Below are 20,025 nucleotides of genomic sequence, written 5' to 3'. Positions count from 1 at the left end.
TGGGGTGACAGGTGACAAGAGACGCCATCAGTCCCACCAGGCTCAGGCAAAGTGGGGTGGGGGCGGCACCTGCTGATTATGCAAAAGTCCTGGAGTGGCACAAATGCCACAAAAGAGACCTGGGTCTTGCTGGTAAGGGGACAGGTCCTGGCTTCACCAGGAACCTTATTTCTTGTTGACCTGCTAAGCTGTGAGAGCTGACCCAGTAAGTGGAGTCAAGGTTGCTGAGCTCAAGGCTTCTCGGCTCATTATCTGAGAGCCACCTGGCTTCGTGTCTCCAGGAACGCGTTAATTCCTCCTGAACTGCAGAGGCTTCTAAGGAAATGGCAACAAGGCATGCAGGGAGCTTGAGCTGGTCCCCAGAGTGGAATGGATTATCTGAATGATCTTGGACAAAGGACCAATGCCCAATGCCTCTTTTGAGAGTGTTTTGTTTTGTTTTGTTTTGAGACTGTTTCTTTGTATAACCTTGGCTGTCTTGAAACTAGCTGGCCTCGAACTCTGAGATCCGCCTGCCTCTGCCTCTGGAGTGCTAGGATGAAAGGTATGTGCCACTTTTGCCTGGCTTGAATATTTTGAGACAGGGTCTCACTATGTAACTTGGCTGGTCTGGAACTTGTTAAATAGACCAGATTGGTCTCAAACTCAGAGATCCACTTGCTTCTGCCTCCTGAGTGCTGGGAACAAAGGTATGTGCCACATCACTCAATGAGCCTCCTTATTTGAAAAAGTGAGAGTTCTCCCTACCTTGGTGCAATGTTGGGGAAATTATTGGGCCAAGGCTGGGCCACGGTGGGACCACGGCGGGACATGGATTCATATTCTAGTTCTGCTACATAATACCTATGGCAGAAATGGCTAATTGTCTCATAATATATGTGATGGTTCATCTGCATTGCCAGCTAGACTGGATGTAGAATGGAGTCGAGGCCATACCTCTACCATTGTGTCGTGTCTGCAAGGGTGTTTTCAGAGAGGTTTAACTGAAGTTGGAAGACTGGCCCCTGGGTGTGGGAAGTATTATCCGGTGGGCTGGCACCCTAGACCGAATAGGAAGAAAGAAAAAGCTGAGCACCAGTATCTATCCCTTTGCTTCCTATGGGTGCAATGTGACCAGCTGTCCCACTCTCATGGTGTCATCCCTTCCCTGCTGTGATGGACTGTCTCTTCAAACTGCAAGCTTATACAAACAAACAAAGCCTTCATTTTAATTTGGTTTTTTTTTTGGGGGGGGGTTGCTTTTCTGAGACAGGGTTTCTCTGTGTAGCCCTGGCTGTCCTGGAACTCACTTTGTAGACCAGGCTGGCCTCGAACCCAGAAATCCACCTGCCTCTGCCTCCCAAGTGCTGGGATTAAAGGCATGTGCCACCACGCCTGGCAGAGACTTCATTTTTATCCATTGTTGTTGTTGTTGTTATAGGAAAAGAGAATTAATATACCATCAGCCTTCCCTGCCTCCTTCATAATGGGATCCCCAGCTGCTAGTTGGGCACACAGCTGCCTGACATAATCCTGTATTTCCCTGGCCCATCCCGCACCCTGGTCTTTTACATGTGACCCTGTGGCTGAGATCTGGCCAGTGACCTTTAGGTCAAGTGCTTATAGAGTAAGTGTCAAGCATCTTAAGGTAGAGGTGTTCACCCTTTGCTCCTTCTCTGTCCCTCATCCACCCTGCTATCTGGCAAATGTGGACACTAGCCTGGAGATGCTAGCATAAGTGCCACGGAGACGTGGGGGAGTGGCAAGCTGGATGGGGATATGGTCTTTGAGAACCCTAAGCTGCCTGCAGACTTCTGTATGTGAGAAAAAATGAAATTCCCATCATCTTCAACCCTCTGTTTTAGGGTTCCTCTTTTTCCCCCTTCCTGAGACAAGGCCTCATATAGCCCAGGCTGGCCTAGCCCAGGTATATATACCAGAAGCTGCCCTTGGGCTCTTCCCAGTCCTCCTACCTCTATCTCTGAGGGCGAGGGCAAAGGCTATAGGCAGGGGCCCTCATGCCCTCAAGATCTCCATTTCTTGAAGCTGTTGTTGAATCTCGTGTTGAAGCACTTCAGTTTCCAGACTTTGGTCTCCTTATTGGTAGAACTGAAATAACGCCCACACATCCCAACACATCTCAGAAATGTTAGAGACTCCTGGGCAAGAAGGAAACTGCTGCTCTCCCCTTCCATGGCCTCATTTATGGAGGTGGTACAAGTCGCTTTATTTCAGGGAGCCCCAGGGAGCTCAGGATTCTCTGCCCCCCATCTGAAGGACCTCCAGGCCCCAAATTCAGTCCTCACGTGTCTAAGTCCCCATACACATTCTGATGTTGGTGACACACAATCCTCGTTAAGGGCCTGACTGATCCCAGCCAGATGGGATCCTAATTTAATTAAAACCCTTTAATTACCTGCAACAACACTGCTTTGGAAGTCCAGAGGCAGAAGGGGGTTAGTGACAGGAGGGGGCACTGTTGACAGGGCGGAGGAGTGGCTGGCCTTTCAGCCCTGAGGGAGCTGGCATTGCCTCCCATGCCTCCCATTGTGGTGGCCACAGAGAGCCTGGAATAGCCAGCACAGCCAGAACTCTGGCTTGGTCTATAGGGCACAGCTGGGGCATGTCGGGGTGTGGTTTTGCAGAACAGATCCTTGGGAAACAGGGTACCAAGCTCTAAAGCCTGATGCTGTCCGTGTGGGCTCTGAGCCGAGAGCAGGACCTGCACGGTCTGCTTACAGGACCCTGGCCCTTCCCCAGGCCAATCTGGGTAGAAGAAAACATGATTCAGATTCCTTTCTGTTGCTCTGGTTAAAAAAACAGGGGTACCTCTGTACCCACCAAAGGAAAGCAGTGTCTATAAAGGTCTCTCTTCAGTCTCATTGTCTTGGGTGTGGAAGGGGAAAGGGGTCACTTTGGTGGGCTGCAGAGGGGTCTCGTAGCTTAAAGACCCCTCCCTGTAATGGCAGAATGAGTCCAGCCTGGCCAGAGTCTGCCAAGCCCTGGCAAGGACAGACCGAAACCCAGACTCGTGAGCTGGGCTATTTATAGGCCTTGTGGACATCATCCGTTAATACCCCTTCTGTTCTTCCTTGGTACTTATTCACTCAACAAATATTGTTTAATAAAGCCTCTCTAACTTCCAGCTGGTCTCCGCTGGGCCAGGAGACCCAGACAAGAGGCATGGGTTTACACTGGAGCCATCGACTCAGAGGAAGTGTTCTATTGGGGTCAATGAGCTGCCAGGGGCTGGGACAGAAACAGGAGTCTCAAGAGGAAGTGGCTCCAGGGTGTGGGAGCCACAGGCCCCGCCCCCTCCCCACAGTCCCGAATGATAGCCCCAGCACGGGAGCAGCTTGGCTTAGCTTTATGGATGGGGTCTTTTGTTTTGTTTTGTTTTGGTTTTTTTGGTTTTTCGAGACAGGGTTTCTCTGTGTAGCCTTGGCTGTCCTGGAACTCACTTTGTAGACCAGGCTGGTCTCGAACTCAGAAATCTGCCTGCCTCTGCCTCCTGAGTGCTGGGATTAAAGGCGTGCGCTACCACGCCCGGCTTGGATAGGGTCTTTTAATACGTAGGGTCTTTGTATGACATCCTTACTGTCCTCCTATACTGGATACCCCCAAACCTGCTTCCTCTGCCATCCTCTCTTCCCAGCCTCTGCAGAGCCGGATCCTAACTTGGACTGTATGTGCAGTACTGTGTACCTGCTCACTTTGGGACTTTTAGAGAATGTGGGCATCCCCGATGGACTCGGGAGAAAGAGAGAGTGCACACAGGGCACACTGTTGTGGCTCCCTGAGGCAGGCGGTGTGGGGCCACCTCTGAATGGTCTGGGTGGTACTTCCCCAGGACTGTAGTGTGACGCTACCCGAACCCAAGTACCTTGGCCCCTTGAGCTGTGTGTGTGACATCACCCCTATTGTGCCTGATGGTACTCTTTGTGAATACCTTCCTTCTCAGGAGGACAGGAATTGGCTGCTGCACCCCTGCAACCCTACGAAGAGCGAGGGCAACAGAGGAAACACAGTGTTGGCACACGTCCTTCCCATCCTCAGTGGACCGTTGTCTTCTCTAGAATGGTCTTCACAGTTCACTCTTGGGAAATGGTGATGAGGGGCTAGGATCATCAATTGTAAAATAAATAAATCTTCTAGCCCCCAACGGCCATCTTCTTTATTCCAGAAGGCCTAACCCAGGACTCCTTTTGTGGCTTGGGAAAAGAGAAGTCTCCAGGGTGCCAGGGAACCTGAGCTCCCTTCTCCCTGGAGTTAGGGTTAGGCTATGTAGAGTCAGCATATGTCTGAAGGGAGTTGGGTTTGAGTCTTCCTTGCTAGGTGATTTTGGTGTGGTCCCCTGGCCTCTCTGAGAGGGGGTAGTAAGCTCCCCCATCTATGCTCACATGGCGACTGGAAGGATGTGCCCTGCCAATAGTGGCACATGTGGCAGGTTCTGGGTTGTTATCACTCAGTTACCCTCCAACTACCTCCTCCAACTCATAAGCGTCTCACAGGAGGAGGAAGGACTTCTCCTTTACAGGGCACACTGTGTAGCTCTGCAGCTGAGGATCGACTCTGGAGCCAGGCTGCCTGGATTCAAACTCCTCTTCTAACACTTCCTTACTGCAAAGTTGGAGAACAACTTTGTATCTGAATTTCTTTTAGGCAGGGAGGGATTGTTGAGGCAGGGCTTCTTTGTGTAGTCCTAGCTGTCCTGGAACGTGTCGCCTCTGACTTGCCACCTGTTCCAGCTCAGCAGACCAGGCTGGCCTCTAACTCAAGAGATCTGCCTGGCTCTGCCTCCCGAGTGCTGGGATTAGAGGTGTGTGCCACTGCTTCGGGCTTGTATCTGAATTTCTTTATTCATGAAGAGGGAGATGAGATGTTCTTTCTCTCTCAGGTTGCTTTTTAGAATGAGTGAAGCATCAAGAAATGTGTGTAGCATGGATGTAGAATCCAGCCACACACTACAACCATCTCTGATACTGGGTGGGAGGCTTGGAGAATGGCGGTCATGGAATGTGCAAGAAAAAAAATCTTAGGTAGTCGGGCGTGGTGGCACACGCCTTTAATCCCAGCACTCGGGAGGCAGAGGCAGGCGAATTTTTGAGTTCAAGGTCAACCTGGTCTACAGAGTGAGTTCCAGGACAGCCAGGGCTATACAGAGAAACCCTGTCTCGAAAAACAAAACAAAACAAACAAACTAAAAATCTTAGGGAAGGTCAGAAGGTTCCCATGGATTTTTACAAAACACATAAAAACAGGGCCTTTGTTTGTATCCTGTAGCTTCATGGGTCAAGACCCCCACTTCTGCAGGCTCTGGAGAAGCCCCCTCCAGCATGAGCTATATATCCCTCCACACATCTCTGGAGAATGTGGTGGCTAGAGGGGCTTTATTCAGTGAGATAACAGCCAGAGTGCAGCCTCCACACACACACTCTGCCAGGGTGCTCTCCCATCCCACTGCACCAGGGTTTCAACCCCAATCTGGGGTCCTCAGCTGTGCCCAGGCCAAACTCAGCCCCTTCCCTTTCTCTTTGGCCACCTACATCATCTTCACCCACTTGAGAAAGAATGGTCTCCAAGGTGACCAGGATTCTCTTTCTCTGGTCCAGCCAGCATGTTTGAAGCCAGTTACGAGTGAGTCTTAGACCTCTCCCCATTCCCCTGTGCATGGCTAGTTCATCGGCACAGATGAACTACATCCTGGCACAGATGAACTACATCCTACATCGGCACAGATGAACTACATCCTGGAAGGGCTGAAGGCACGGGGACACAAAGTTTAGCTAGAAAGTCTCAATCACGGCTAAGTCCTGAACTTAGTAGCTATGTGGAAGCTTTCCACAGGGACAAATAAACAGCTAGAGAGGAGCTGCACTCCTCCAGGCTGCTTTTTAAGGATATGACAGTGTTTCTGGTTTTGGGGGAGCACCAAGTTGAAATACACAAGTGTAGAAAGGCACATAACTAGCCCATTTACTAGTCCTGGCAGTTCCCTGGCCTGGGATGGGGGCTACTGCCGCTCAGTCAGGCTCTGCCATCTGCCACATCTCCGTGGAGATCAGAACTGAAGGGCTCATTGGAGGCAGGATTTTTTTTTTCTTTTCTTTTCTTTTTTTTTTTTTTAATGCAGCAGGATCAGGCTCAAGATGTCACTCTGGTGAGCAGGACTGGAGACGGGAAGGAAATGTCTAGGAAAACAGGGGAGAAATAAATGGAAGCTTCCATGCTCCAGAAGGAGGGAGGAACAGGGAACAGTAAAGACAGGAAAAGGAGAAGCAAGAGGAGGAGGATCGTGCAGAGAGGGGCTTGATTTAGCATCCATCTTTCCTGGGCCACCCAAGGCAGCAGCAGCCGCCCAGGAAGCAGGGCTCTGGGCGTCAAGTGACTTCCTCCTGCCAACCTTTATTTTTTTTATAACTGCAGGCTGAAGTGGCTCTGTCCTGCCTTTTACCTCCTTCCAGAAGGTCTGCTCTCCTGACCTTTGGAGCTATCACAATGGTGACAGTGAGAATCATAAATGGAGAACCCAAGAGTGATTTCCATGTGACCAAGATTCAGGACAGGCTGTTCTCTGGGACTTCAGCGGGTCTCTTCCTCCTCTACAGTCAACAGTGAGCCACCTTGAACCCACAGGATACTGGCTAGCCAGGCACAAGACTGTTTTTTTTTCCAGAGTGAATCCTGCTGTCAAAGATCCCTGTTCACCCAGAGGTGTTCATATTTGACAGTTCCTCACTATAGATTTGTGCTCAAAGAAATCTTGAAAGGAGACGGCCTCTAAAAGCCACCTATGGCACAGGTTAGAAATGGAAACCACCATACAGAAACACCCATAACACTGTCAGCTGTATATCTTTCTGGAGGCTTTATTCAATGCTAAGTTCTGGGTTAGGGACATGACTTAATTTGCTCCCCAACTTCTTAGACATCTATCTGATATGTCCATTATACAGGTAAGAAAGTAAAAACTTTACCCTGGTCTGCACTCAGACCAGTGTCGCTTAAGGCTCAGATCCCGCGTGGCAGCACTCAGCGATGCCTAGGTGCACCAACTCCAAGTCCTCTTCCATGGCTAGCTCAGATCTCCCTTTAGACACCACTCTTTCCCATTTGTGGCCATCTCCTCATTTCTACTTAACTATAAAAAGCACAGGTCAGGTGTGGTCGCACACACTTTTAATCTCAGCATTAACAGGGCAGAGGCAGGAGGATCTCTGTGAGGCCAGGTCATCCTGGTCTACGTAGCACGGTCCAGAACAGCTACATAAAGAGACCTTGTCCCCACCCTACTCCCTCCACCCCCAAACAGACCAAACAAACAATGAGTCACTAGATACAAATGTGCTTACTTTCCCACTACTAGACAGGCCTACTAGTTTGTGCACTGCTTGAGCCCAGGCTACCTGGCCTTACTGTAGGTTGTCCCCTCTCTACTGAGCTCAGTTGGACTTTAACGGCTTCCTCTCTATTGGTCTACACCACCACGTCCAGCTCTAAATATGCTCACGCCTTAGCAGTTAAGAGCAAGTACTGCTCTTTCAGAGGACACAAGTTCAGTCCCAGGCACCCATGTCCAGCAGCTCACAGCCACCTGTATTGTCAGCGCCAAGGGGGCCAGTTATCTCAAAGCTACCTATACTCATGTGCACACACACTCCACCGATATGCACATAAAAATGTGGGTGAGTGTTTTGGCTGCATGAATGTCTATGCACATGTGTGCCAGATGCTCCTAGAGGCTAGAAGGCAGCATCAGATCTCCTGGGACTGCAGTTATTGAGGGTTGTGAGCTGCTATGTGGGTGCTAGGAATTGAATCTGGATCCTCTGGAGAAGTGGCTAGTGTTCTTTACCCCTGAGCTCTCTCTCCATCCCAACACACAATTTTCAAAAATTAAAAAAAAAAAAAAATCTTGGGCTGGAGAGATGGCTCAGCGGTTAAGAGCACCAACTGCTCTTCTGAAGGTCCTGAATTCAAATCCCAGCAACCACATGCTGGCTCACAACCATCCGAAATGAGATCTGACGCCCTCTTCTGGTGTATCTGAAGATAGCTACAGTGTACTTACATATAATAATAAATAAATCTTAATAAATAAATAAAAATCTTAAAACTTTCTGTAGAACACACACATTCTCATGTGCTCCTCTGCCTCCTTTATCCATCACAACACAGCCACACCTCAATGAATTGCCTGTATACCTTGCCCATGTACTACCTGACCCATTTGCAGTCTTACCCTGGAATGACCATAGACCCCAAGGATTGCTGTGTGGCCAATTCTTCTCTGACTCCCAAGCGCTAGGATCTAATGAGCCACCACCATCCAGCTGCCAGGTTGACAATTCTAATGAACATATTTTCTTACTTTTTCTTGTTGACACTTTTAACATATTTTAACTGTATTTTCTTCTGGTTATTATCATCTCTATACCATTGATGAATATTCCTTTAACAAGTATTTTAAACAGTATTTATGGGCTTATTATATTTTGTCAAGCTCTAAGCTTAACAAGGAAGAGTCAGTTTTACTTGTGGCTATGTGCCTAGAGACAGGCACAGTCCGTGGCATACTGTTGCATCTGTGAGTGAATTATTAGTAGTAAACAGAAGCAGCATAAAACCTTTAAAAATATCTATCTTTAATTATGTACATATATGTACAAGCATGTACATGTGAGCGCAGGTGCCCGAGACCAGAGGTGACTGATCCTTTTGGAGCTAGTGTCACATGCAGCTGTGCGCTGGAAGCTGGGATTCCAACTTGAGTCCTCTGCAAGAGCAGTCAACCACTGAGCTGCCTCTCCAGCTCCAAAAGATTTATTTTTATTTATTTATTTGTGTGTGTGTGTGTGTGTATGTATGCATGCTGAGTGTGTGTGGGGTCTCAAAGAGGCCAGAAGAGGGCACTGGACTCCCTGGAGCTGAAGTTCCTGGTGGTGGGGAGCCACCCGCCATGGATCCTGGGAAGCTGGTGTGGGTCCTCTGGATGAGCCAGTACAAATGCTTAACTAGAGCTTCCCTAGCTTCTTCACTCTAGCGTCTCTGAAACCTTTGTGGAGCCAAATCAAGGCAAAGAGTTTTCAACGTTAGTCGGGGGGACCCTGTGGACCACCCACTGCCACCTGGACACGCTCGCGTGCCCTTTCTTTCTAGAGAACTTTGAAAGGACGCACAGCGGAGACCACGGCCCCGGAAGAACCACTGGTAATGCCGCATAAATCCTCGGTGCTGATGTCTGCTTTCCGTTAGTGCGCCAATCAACACAGATTTCTAGTACTGGTGAGAGACAGAAATAAAAATGTGTTAATTTACCCAGAGAGATCAAAACGCGTTACAAGACTATTGGTTCATGTATCAATGTCAACAGATCTACAGATGAACAATGACATACTATTTCAGTTTGCCATTAAATGACACAAGTGCATTATGCATTTTATTTTTATTTTGTGTATATAGAGCTTTGTCTGCCTAAGTGCCTGTGCACCGCAAGCATGTTGGTGCCCAAGGTGGCTAGAAGCGGGAGCTGGGGATCAGAAGAGCAGCCAGTGCTCAGAGCTGCCGAGCCATCTCTCTAGTCCCACAAGTGCATTATTTTAAAGTACTGTGGGTTAACAGTAAATGACCAGGCACAGAGAGCTCAGAGAACAATCTAAAGCCACACTAGTGGTGTGCTAGAGCTGGTTCACACTGGCTTTCTGGAGCCAACTGCTAAATTTTCAGGAAATCCTAAGAGCTAGCTGCTAATTCACAGCAGGCGGATTTTTGAGTTTGAGGCCAGCCTGGTCTACAAAGTGAGTTCCAGGACAGCCAGGGCTATACAGAGAAATCCTGTCTCAAAAAACAAAACAAAACAAACAAACAAACAAACAAAACAACAAAAAAGAATTAAGTTGTATGACCATACAATTAGCAAAGACAATATACGCTCAAAATCTCTTCCTCCTCATTTAACATCTTACTACTGCCTATGCACATGAGGTTATTTGCATCCATGGTGTCTGTGCAGGGAAGATTCTAGAAAAGGGCACAGAGCACATTCCTTCCTAGTTCTCATTCAGTAAGGTCACCTTGAAGATGTGAAGTTAGCCATGGTGAGAGTACTTGAATCCTGCAGCCTGGCAAAGGGTTTCTGTATTTAGGAGCTAAATAACACGCCTTTCATAGCACACCAGTGAACCAACCACTGGCCCATGAAAAGATTTAAGGCGTGAAGCAAACTTTTACTTGAAAGATAGGCTGAAGGAGGACAGAAACGAGTCTTTAGGGATTCATTCTCAAAAGAGTGTAGATGGAATCTGGCTGTTTTCTTTCTCAACTGAAAGCTACAGTTATTCTACAAACATGAGTCTCACGTCAGCCAACCACACGAACAACCTGTACACCATTGCACACAAAATAAATGTGCTCACCGACTTAACTGAACTGTGTTCTTAGGCATTGGCTCCCTTCTTCTCTTACTTATGCCGACTTAGCTTGTACTCAGTGTGTTGATTCATCCTTTTTAGCCTTGGCTTCTGCCTCCACCATGGCTGAAAGTGCTTTCCGGTAACCACTCTTCTCCTAATGTATGCTTTCTAGTCTTTAGTTCTAAAGCCCCTCTGGTTTATTTAATCGGTAGAGCAGAAATCCTATCCTCTGTCCCACAGCTAGCCTCGGGAAGGCTGAGCTCTCCCATGCTACGTGAGCATCTGCTCTCTTAGTAGCCTAAGTTTTAGTCTCTTGTCACTTTGAGCACACATCTTCTGTTTTCTTGGATTTGGAAAGATGAATATTTCGGCCGTGGCCTTCTTCAGCTTGGGAACTCATCACTAAGATCATTTCCCTGAGTGTTAGTGGACAATTCCATGTCACCGCCAGGCCATAGTGGCTTTTCACCTTCTCTTTGGTCCTTGGGTCTAAGCACCAAATATTCTATTGCCCGCTGTTATTTCTTGGCTCCGGGTCAGGAGGCGTGACCTTGAGGAAGTGACATGTCTACCTTCCCAGCGTACACAACTGGAATGAATGAGAGCCACAGGACAAGCCAGCAAGTGCTCAGAATGCCCCTGACATCTGTCAGCTGCAGGTCCGTTCCTATACTGGAGTGGCGTGTACTTTATCTTCATAATGTCTCTCCCCCAGAGTTGATCCCCTTCAACTCCTTAATCATTTCTGCTGCTTATATTGAATTCCCTCAAGTCTCCAATCCTTCCCCCCCCCCCCCCCTCAGAGTGCAGAAATCAGCAAACAGTACTGCAGATGTCACTCCCTCCTCCAGCATTAGAGGACTGACAGAGGGGGAGCCTCCACTCACTTTGCTAATGGTTTAGAGATCCCATCAGCCAACAACATTCAAGTTTCTGTTCTCATCTGGAGGTTAGAGCTTCTGGTTCTCCCAGCTCATTATCCCCAAGATTCATCTTCTACATCTGCTTTCTTGCTCACGGGATCCAGGAGGCATCCACCTATCGGGTCAAAGGTTCCCACAGTGGCACAGCCACCTCTGAAATTAAAAGCAGGGAAAGCATGGCTACCTTGTGCAGGCACGTACACGGCAGGCCAGTGAGACTCACCTGAATGTTTGATTAGTCAGCAAGCCATCAGAAATGAATCTAAAGGATGGAGGGCACAGTACGGTGAAAAAGTCGAGAGACAAAGGAAACACACGGGGTCCAGGCTGATTAAAAAGATAATTAGTTGTGGAAAATAAGGTTGGGTTCCAGCCAAGAATTTATCTTTGACAAAGGTATACAGAAAGCTGCAAATGCAGCCATGTTGCATGTTGATTTAGCAGTTCTTTTATAGGAGTTGAAGGGCCAGAACAAAGCACCAGTCAGCTTCACGTGCAGGGCCACCCCTTCTCCACAGCCTGGGTGCTTGCTCACAAACACAGAGTTTCCCTTCATCTGCATATGGGTTCATCCAACATGGAGATCCCATGATAGGCTGAAGCCACGCTTTAAAAGGAACTCTGGGAACACTGGTCCAGCCAGAGATCTTTGGGCCTGCCTGCCTGCCGTAGGACCTTCATGTTCCTGGCTAGAATTAAAAAAGAAAAGAAAAAAAAAGCGGCTCTCTGACAGCTGAAGGCCGGCAGCCTTATCAGTGAGAAGGGAAAGAGGGACATTTCTTTCCTAAGCTGTTCAAACCTATAAAGGTCTCCAAGCTGCCTAATAACAACAGACAGGTTTAATCTCCACGTAGGAAATGGGAAAAAAAAATCTTCCCCCATGGATGGTCAGGTATGAGGCAGAGGCTGACCACAGGGAGGTGGGGGAGGGGACATTGCCAGATATTCTATTTGGCCCCCAAACCACAACTCCAAAGGTTCTGTGGAACTACTTGCCTGAAATATTGTTTTGATAAATAAGCCATATCCTTGTGGAATTGCAATCTCCAACTGTTCCACTGGCACGGACATCTCTGCAGTGACAGCACATGGCCCAGATTGTGGAGTTAACTTGAATTAAATTTCAGATGTGGGGGAGCTAAGGGAAGAGGTGGTGGCAGTGGGAGGTTTATGAACAGTATGCTGGGGCTCTGATGTTGTCATAACCAGATGGCTTCAACTGTATCGTTTAAACAAAAACAAACATGGCCAGAAAGAGTGTAATAACAGAAGGGCTGAGCCACTTCTTCTATACCTGAAATTCCACCAGTTCCCGATCCTCAGTGAAGTCCATGATGGAAATTCTGCAAGTATGGAAAATCCCAGAACAGACCTCTTTATCCTGCTAAAAGCCAGATGTCAGGACAGCTCCCTTCCTGAAAGCACTTTCTCTGAGTCCTCCATCTTCAACCCCGGGCTGTGAATGAGTGAAGTTCAGGAAAGCAGATCTGCTTCGCCCTGCTGGAGCTCTGAAGAACAGGCCAGTGGAGGCACCTTTCTGGGGCTTTGTTCTTACTATTCCCAGAGGAAGCGAGCTTCACTTCCAATTTTGTACCTAAGCACTCCCGAAATGGAACTTCCTCCCTTCCTTATGTAATCGTCAGGATGTGACATTAGATGAGCGGCTGCTCAGTACTCGTGTGACCTTAGGCACGTGCCTCCCTTGGGTTTCATCGTTTCCAGCTACAGGCCAGCACCACCTATCACCTGTCCAACCAAACTCCTGGAGAGGTCAGGAGGTTTGGAAAGGACCCTGTGGATAAAGGTCTGCTGAGAACTGAGGATTACAGAACCAACACAGAGGCAGCACGGGCAGAGGAGATGCTGTATCCACCTGTATCACTGTGTCTATGCATCAGTTTGGAAGTGGGGGCCAAAGTGACAGTGGCCAGCAGCCAGTACCCAGGGAGACAGACACATCTTTACACAGGTCACACGAAGGAGGAAACTGGGAAGTGCCACAGGGTAAAATAAACGAGACCCACTTGTGTAAAAACTGCTGCTCACCTACGCATACCCAGCCAATAGTAGGTACATGATGAAAACCAGAAAATTAGCCAAGAGTAAAGTCACTGAAAGACAATGGAATGTGAAAAGGGCTGAAGTTCCATCTAAGGTTAAATAATGCAACCTTGGCCAAACAATGTATGCTTTTAGTGTGTTCCACTGTCTGGCCAGTGCTGTGAAGCTTGGAACCCCACAGCACTCTTGAGCTCACTGGAAGTTAAGACCTCAGCTTTTCCAGAAATACATCAATGACAGGACCCAGAAGACACAACAATTTCCCTTTATTTAATCTCCATATTCATGTCCCCTAAATATATATATATTTTGATTTTGTTAGGAGAAAGGAGATTTGGGATTGGGTATTAACACACACAGGGTGCAGAAGAAGCCCACTACAATTGCTTGCCTTGGCAAAGTAGGACCTGGTCCCAGATACTCGCCAGGACATGGCTGGCAGCTCCTCAAGGAGGACAACAGGCTGGCAGCTGCGTGAGACTATGGAGAGTAAATAAATCCTACCGCTTCTTAGACATTCTGAACATAATCCCTGCACGATGGAGATCAAACCAGGGCTTCAAGATCTCACAGGCAAGCATCTCAGACCCAAGAGACAAGCCAAGTGAATGAAACAAAAGACCAGAGATACCACACAGTACAAAATAGTAATTATTTATATTTTCAAAAAGAAAAAAGTTAACATTTGGAAGTCTCCCCTTTGGAAGAGGGGCTAATCAGAAGGGACAGGACCGGCTCCTATGCAGGCAACTAGTCAGGTGCAAACAGCCAGGCCATCTGGGCTGGGATTTTTTTTCACATAGCAATAATAATAAAATCTCCTTTACTCTTCCTTTTGTTTTATGTATTTTCTGGATTTGTTTCTCCTCTCCTCTTTTCTCTCTCTCTCTCTTTCTCTCTCTCTTTCTTTCTCTCTCTTTCTCTCTCCCCTCTCCCTCTCCCTCCCCCTCTTTCTCTCTCTCTTAGAAAAAGGGAAGGGGAAGGGAAGAAAAAATAAAATCAGAGAAAAATGCCCCCCCAAAAATCCATTTTCCACAATATCTAAAAAACAGAACCATAGTTTTTATCAAGACAGTATGAATTCTGGATGAATTATTTTTTTCCAGTTTTTAACACCAATAAGAATTTTTGCAGAAGCCACTACCGCCAAACACTCATTTTCCAGATCAGATGACTTCCCCCGCCATCACGCATCACTTGTCATAAGAGGATAAAAGGATGGGCTTGTTCTTGCAAACAGTAAGTGCTAACGAGAGAGCTCTTCTGATACTTGGATGGTAGTGAGGAGTTTTCACAAATATCCACAGTTGGAAGGACTAAAATTTGCTTCTTTCAACATAAATACTACTGGAATCCACAAACTGATTTTTGGAAAAAAAAAATCTTTCTTCTTTCCTTTTCCACCTCTGAAGACTAAATGTCCGCTTGTTTCTGCTTTTTTTCCGTTTTGCTCCAGGCACTGACGATTTGTTCTGCTCAGTCAGACACCCATTTCTCCGAAGTACCACTGCTGGGATGTGCTTGGGGCCAGTGCCTAAACTGAATCCCAGTGTCAAACTTGGTCAGGCCAAAGGGCACACGGTGACAGAGCAACAGGGTTTCATCAGGTTGAGTGGCCCGAGTCCTGGGCCCTTCCCTCCCCCAGTCCCCCTAAGTTATTTAGTGCTGTTTTAAAGTCTGGGTCATCGTGCAGTCTTTTCCCTGACACAGAGTAAAAGCTCCACAGATTGCGCTGTCTACCTGGTAGTCAGTGGCAGCAACGGTGGCTGCTGCTTCTGGAAAATAAATGGAGTCTCCCAACTGGCAGCATCTTAGGATTGCTTCAGGCGTTTGCGTGGGGGCCCCAGGAAAGGGCACTGTGCTGAAGCCAGAGAACGGTATGCTTCTGCCACTAAGTGGGGATGTGACACCACCATTGACTTCCACCCAGAGGTCTCCAAGACATCCGAAGCATGACTAGGAGAAATGTGGAGAGAGAGGTTAGTACAGGGAGTGTGCACATGGTCCAAACAGCTATCTAGACAGCCCACTTTTCCAGTGTGTGGTGTAGAGATGTTAATGCAATCAGCACGACCCAGACAGAACTCTTAACATACGTAAGAATGTGCTTCTTAGACAGTGTGCAGACCGTAGACTGGGCTGTGGCTCTTCTAATTCTGAAAGCTCGGACTCTGAGGTACTGCACTTTCAAAATGTGGGTTGTACATTAGACTCAACACTGTTGAAGATATTTATACTCAGGGATGCTAATAAAGAGAAAGAGCAAGGGCTCTGACTCCCCCTGCTTTCGCCATTTACTAGTCTTGCTGACCACAAGGCACATCACAGCCAGGGCCTATTGAGGGTCAGAAAAGAGAAGATGACAGCCACTTTTTGCTCAATGGCTGTTACCTTCTAAAAAGGAACAAGCACCTATCCAACATACAGTGCACCCTGAACAGATCTGACTTACTGGTCCTCCCTTTCCTCTTCTGTCTCAGGCTAACACCTTAGAGACAGCCATGTAACTAGACGTAGGAGACATTATTTCCCCATATTTGGGTATTTTCTGTGTTAAAATTGTTCACTCACCTACCTGAACACCTTAGACTTGCTAACCCCAAGGTGCTGTTAGGAGGGCTTTTTCCCCCCTCCAAATTTTGCTCCCCCAAATTTTTACTGCTGCAAAGGAGTAATAAAGTGCATCTCAATGAGAAAGACTAACTTATAACCTGCCCCAGCTCCTTCACAGTACTCTAGAAAGCACTGTGGTGACCTCACCTGTCACTTGGAATCAAGTAACACATCTGGTAGGCTGTCTCCTTTCCAAAATAGCCTTTAGCAATCAGTTAATGTCTACCCCTTCTCTTTTCCTGATCTCACCAGAGACTATAAAACATATTTTACTAACTCATAAAGCAGGAACGTCTATTTTTCTGGAATCTATCTTTACTTTGTTAGTCAAAGTGAAGGGAAGCTGCTGTCATGGGCACACACAGCCTTTCCAGGCCAGGGAGCCTCACTACTCAGTTCCAGCACTGTTTGGAAGTAAGGAGCCTCACATGTACAACCTGACCCATGCAAGCAAAACCACTGTCACACTGCTGAGCTGAGTGGAAAGATAACAATTCTCTATTTCCCATCGAAAGGTTAAGGAGGCTGCTTGCTCACTTCCCCCCTAATTCAGTCGTTCTTACTTCTTCCTCCCAACTATTCTCGAGGAAGGACTTTGAAGGCGCTACTCACTAGTTGATGAAATCAACTGCCTGCGTCTTCAGCTGATCTGCGCTGTGGAGGTCAGCCAGGATGAGAATCTCTGCAGCGTTCTCCACAGAGAGGTTACTGCAGAGGGCGTCCTCACACATGACCTTCAGACGCTCCAGGGCGTACTGTGGAGCAAGCAGAGCTGTGGTCAGAGCAGCAACGGCCCAGGGCTGACCGCCACTGAAGCTTTCTCCTTAGCTGTGCGGCCGGAGAACGAGGCAGAGTGCAGGAAAGTGCCAACACAGCCACAAACACAACCACACTTTGAAGGGTAGCTGCTTATGCCTGAAGTGAAGACAACTGAAAGAACATGGGTAGCCTTGTCTATCAGATTCTAAAGCTTACCTGTTAGGAAATGACCACCAGAGCAGATTTATACTCCCTGCCTTTCTTACACAGTCTCCACCTACCCTGACAATGAAGCACTAGCCAGCTGCAGCAGCAGAACATGCCATCACAGCTTCTGCAGCCCGACTGCTTACAGCTGAAGCACTGTTTTGTTGGGGGTGGGGTTCCATTGTTCCTTCTTTCCTTTCTTTCTTTCTTTTTTTTTTTTTTTTTTTTCGAGACAGGGTTTCTCTGTGTACCCTGGCTGTCCTGAACTCACTCTGTAGACCAGGCTGGCCTCGAACTCAAGAGATCTGCCTGCCTCTTCCTTCTGACTGCTGGGATTAAGGCGTGCACCACCACATTTGCCACAGTTCTCATTACTTAAACACAACACCACCCTGGCAAATGTCTCAACTGACCTATCAAGCTGTGCACAGGGACCCTGTGGTGGTTTTCACCAGCATCTCTGACACATAACTGTTCCTGAGTGTGGGTGAGCCAAGGGCTTCTTTGAAAAAGGAAAAGATAAATCAAGTCTTATTTTATTGGGGTTGAGGTTAAGATTCTGAAGGGAAGAAAAGGACAAAGCAGCAGATACCCTGGTTCCAATTTCAGTTTAAACACTCCTATTTTCTAAATAAATAGCACATGCATTCTGGAAGCAGAGGGTCAAGGTCGAGGTTGGCGCGCTGATCCAGCTGATTCGGTCTGATGACCCTCTGCTACCTGCTCTCTATTTTAGCATGAACTTCCAGAGGAATAAAGAAGGCAAGAAATAACATGCCATTAATTAGTTCATTGGAGAAGCATTCGCTATGAGGTTTTCCACAGTTTCTCCATAGGGCCTCCACCTTTAGGGCCTCAGAATTCGATGACACAATGCCCTACCAGGCTGAATCATGGCAATCAAACCACTACAATTTTATTATGAATTTCAGGCAAGGAGGCAAACCTGTTGGCACTGTGATCTCCTAGAGCAAAAAGGAGTTTTATTAGTTTTGGTGCCAGTTTAATTTCTTACATTTAAGTAACTGAAACACAGTTTCCATGGAAAAGGGAAAAATGACACAGACAGGCAGGAGATGAGGTGCTGGAGGGGCTGAGTCCACGGTCAGCCTCTCTACGGTGCCACAAGGACTGCCCCTCTTATCCTTCCTCACACATTCTTTTAAAAGGACTTCTGCTGTGAATAGCTCTGATCCCGCCTGCACAATTAGACAAAAGTAGCCACTCTTGTCTCTTGGGGGACAAAGTTTTTTTCTTAATTATGCTTCTGAAAACCTTGCCTAATGGCAGTACTTACTTGGGAGATTGAAACTGTGTCTCCTAGGCCTGGCCAGCGTGTTGTGTTTTGTTTTGAGTCTAATTACACACATCCCCAGGAGATCGGTAAGGAGCACAAGAAGCTGTTCAGCCTCCTGGGTAAATTCTAGGTGTTTAGATCCTTCCACGAAGGATTTTTCACTCTGTTTTCCTAAACTCACAGAGAGGTATAAAGGTAAAGCAAGCTTTCAAATAGTCTTGGAGCAAGGGCTTCCCGGGGGGAGTTCTGAGTAGGATTTGAAAATGCAGGCATTAGCAGCTGACACCCACTCCCCTCCCTCTCCTCCAGAATAAGGTTTCTCTGTGTAGCCCTAACTGTCCTGGAACTGGCTCTGTAGATCAGGCTGACCTCAAACTCACAGACTGCCTGTCCTGTCCCTGCCTCCTGAGCACTGGGAGTAAAGGTGTGCGCCACCACCGCCTGGCAACTCGTCATTCATAAATTTATAGCATTGTTGGATTCAACTGCTTTCTTTTTCTTTTTTAAAATCAGAAGGAAACATGGTGCACTAAAACCTCCACTCTTGAATGATAACTGAGGCTGACTCCCTTGCTCCCTGAACTAGTGAAAACCCAGAGGTAAACAAGTTTTAACTTTGGTTCTAAGGATATAAAACTTTGACCCTCAGTATCTTTGTCTAAAATGTGAACTTTATAGTACTCATCACCCTTTTAGAACCTCAAAGATAAGAGGATACAGACCTGAGGTGTATAAGCACAAATGACTACTGCACTGGATCCAGCGGCAGGTCACACAGAAGCACAGCTACTCTATGAAGCAGGCCTGGGCCAGGCTTGGGCACTCACAGCTACCCCTACTACTCAAGAGCTACGCAGGATGATGATGAGGTCCAAGCCAGCTTGGGCTACAGCGCAAACCCCTGTCTCAAATAAAATGAGCAGTGGGCAGTGCTAATTTTACTCAGCTTAAAGGTAATACTTTCTTACTGCCTTTAATGAAACTCAGTTCCTCCTAGTCAGAAATGAGGCTGACTGGGATAGCACGGCATTTTCATGTTGCTAACTATTAGTCAAGTCTTAAAGATAGTAAGAATGGAGTTACTATCCCGATCTTCATCAAGAGAAACAACTGGGTCTATATTCTTTATCTTCAATAACCCTTCAAAATGCTGATCAACTCAGAAAAACCTCTGTTGTATGCACCATCCTCTGTCCTTAGGACCCAATTTTCCAGAGCAAAACCTGGAGAGGCTCCGGTGCTCTTGGTTATAGGAACTTTTTCCTCAGAAAAGTACTAGAACTCAGGACACAACAGAAAGAGGCGGAACTCCCAGCATAGCATCTGCTTTCTCCTGAGGTCTCCAGCTAGTAGTAAGGAAGCCCTTTTAACAGTTTACATCAACTGCCCCTGCCTAGTATACAGGGCAACTGTCAATCACACTGTCCATCTTATCACAGGTACTGCATGGGCTCCAGGTCACAGGCAGCTAGCCTCCCAGCTCTAGCTGATGTGGCTTTACAATGCAAGCCAGTTCCCATTGTGTCCTCAGGTCCTCTAATCTGATGTGATTCTTGAGAAAATGCCTCCAGGGTTAACTGAGTTGGAGACATGCAACTTTCAATACTTGCTTCCCAGAAAATCTCTGTAAACCCAGTGTGGTGGCTCTCACTTTTAATCCCAGCCAGCACTTGGGAGGCAGAGGCAGAAGGATCTCTGTGAGTTAGAGGACAGCCTGGTCTACAGAATGAATTCTAGGCCAGCCAGAGCTACATAGAGAGACTCTGTCTCAAGG

General features: G+C 47.4%; 1 protein-coding gene across 2 annotated transcripts in view; it reads right to left on the bottom strand.

Annotated features, from left to right (window-relative positions):
* Window positions 1-13,617: 13,617 nt before the first annotated feature.
* Window positions 13,618-20,025, bottom strand: part of Spop (speckle-type BTB/POZ protein) — a 79,328-nt gene continuing 72,920 nt past the window's right edge. The window contains exons 10-11 of one of the 2 annotated variants that reach the window (NM_025287.2): window positions 16,601-16,743; window positions 13,618-15,331 (exon numbers count right to left, since the gene is read on the bottom strand). In NM_025287.2, the coding sequence (NP_079563.2) occupies window positions 15,187-15,331; window positions 16,601-16,743 (288 nt within the window). In that variant the 3' untranslated portion in view covers window positions 13,618-15,186. The remainder of the gene's footprint in view (window positions 15,332-16,600; window positions 16,744-20,025) is intronic. The other variant, NM_001359107.1, reaches the window with a different exon arrangement.

This window comes from Mus musculus, chromosome 11 (genome assembly GCF_000001635.26).
Source record: "Mus musculus strain C57BL/6J chromosome 11, GRCm38.p6 C57BL/6J".
NCBI lineage: Eukaryota > Metazoa > Chordata > Mammalia > Rodentia > Muridae > Mus > Mus musculus.
This window is presented reverse-complemented; position numbering and strand designations above follow the sequence as displayed.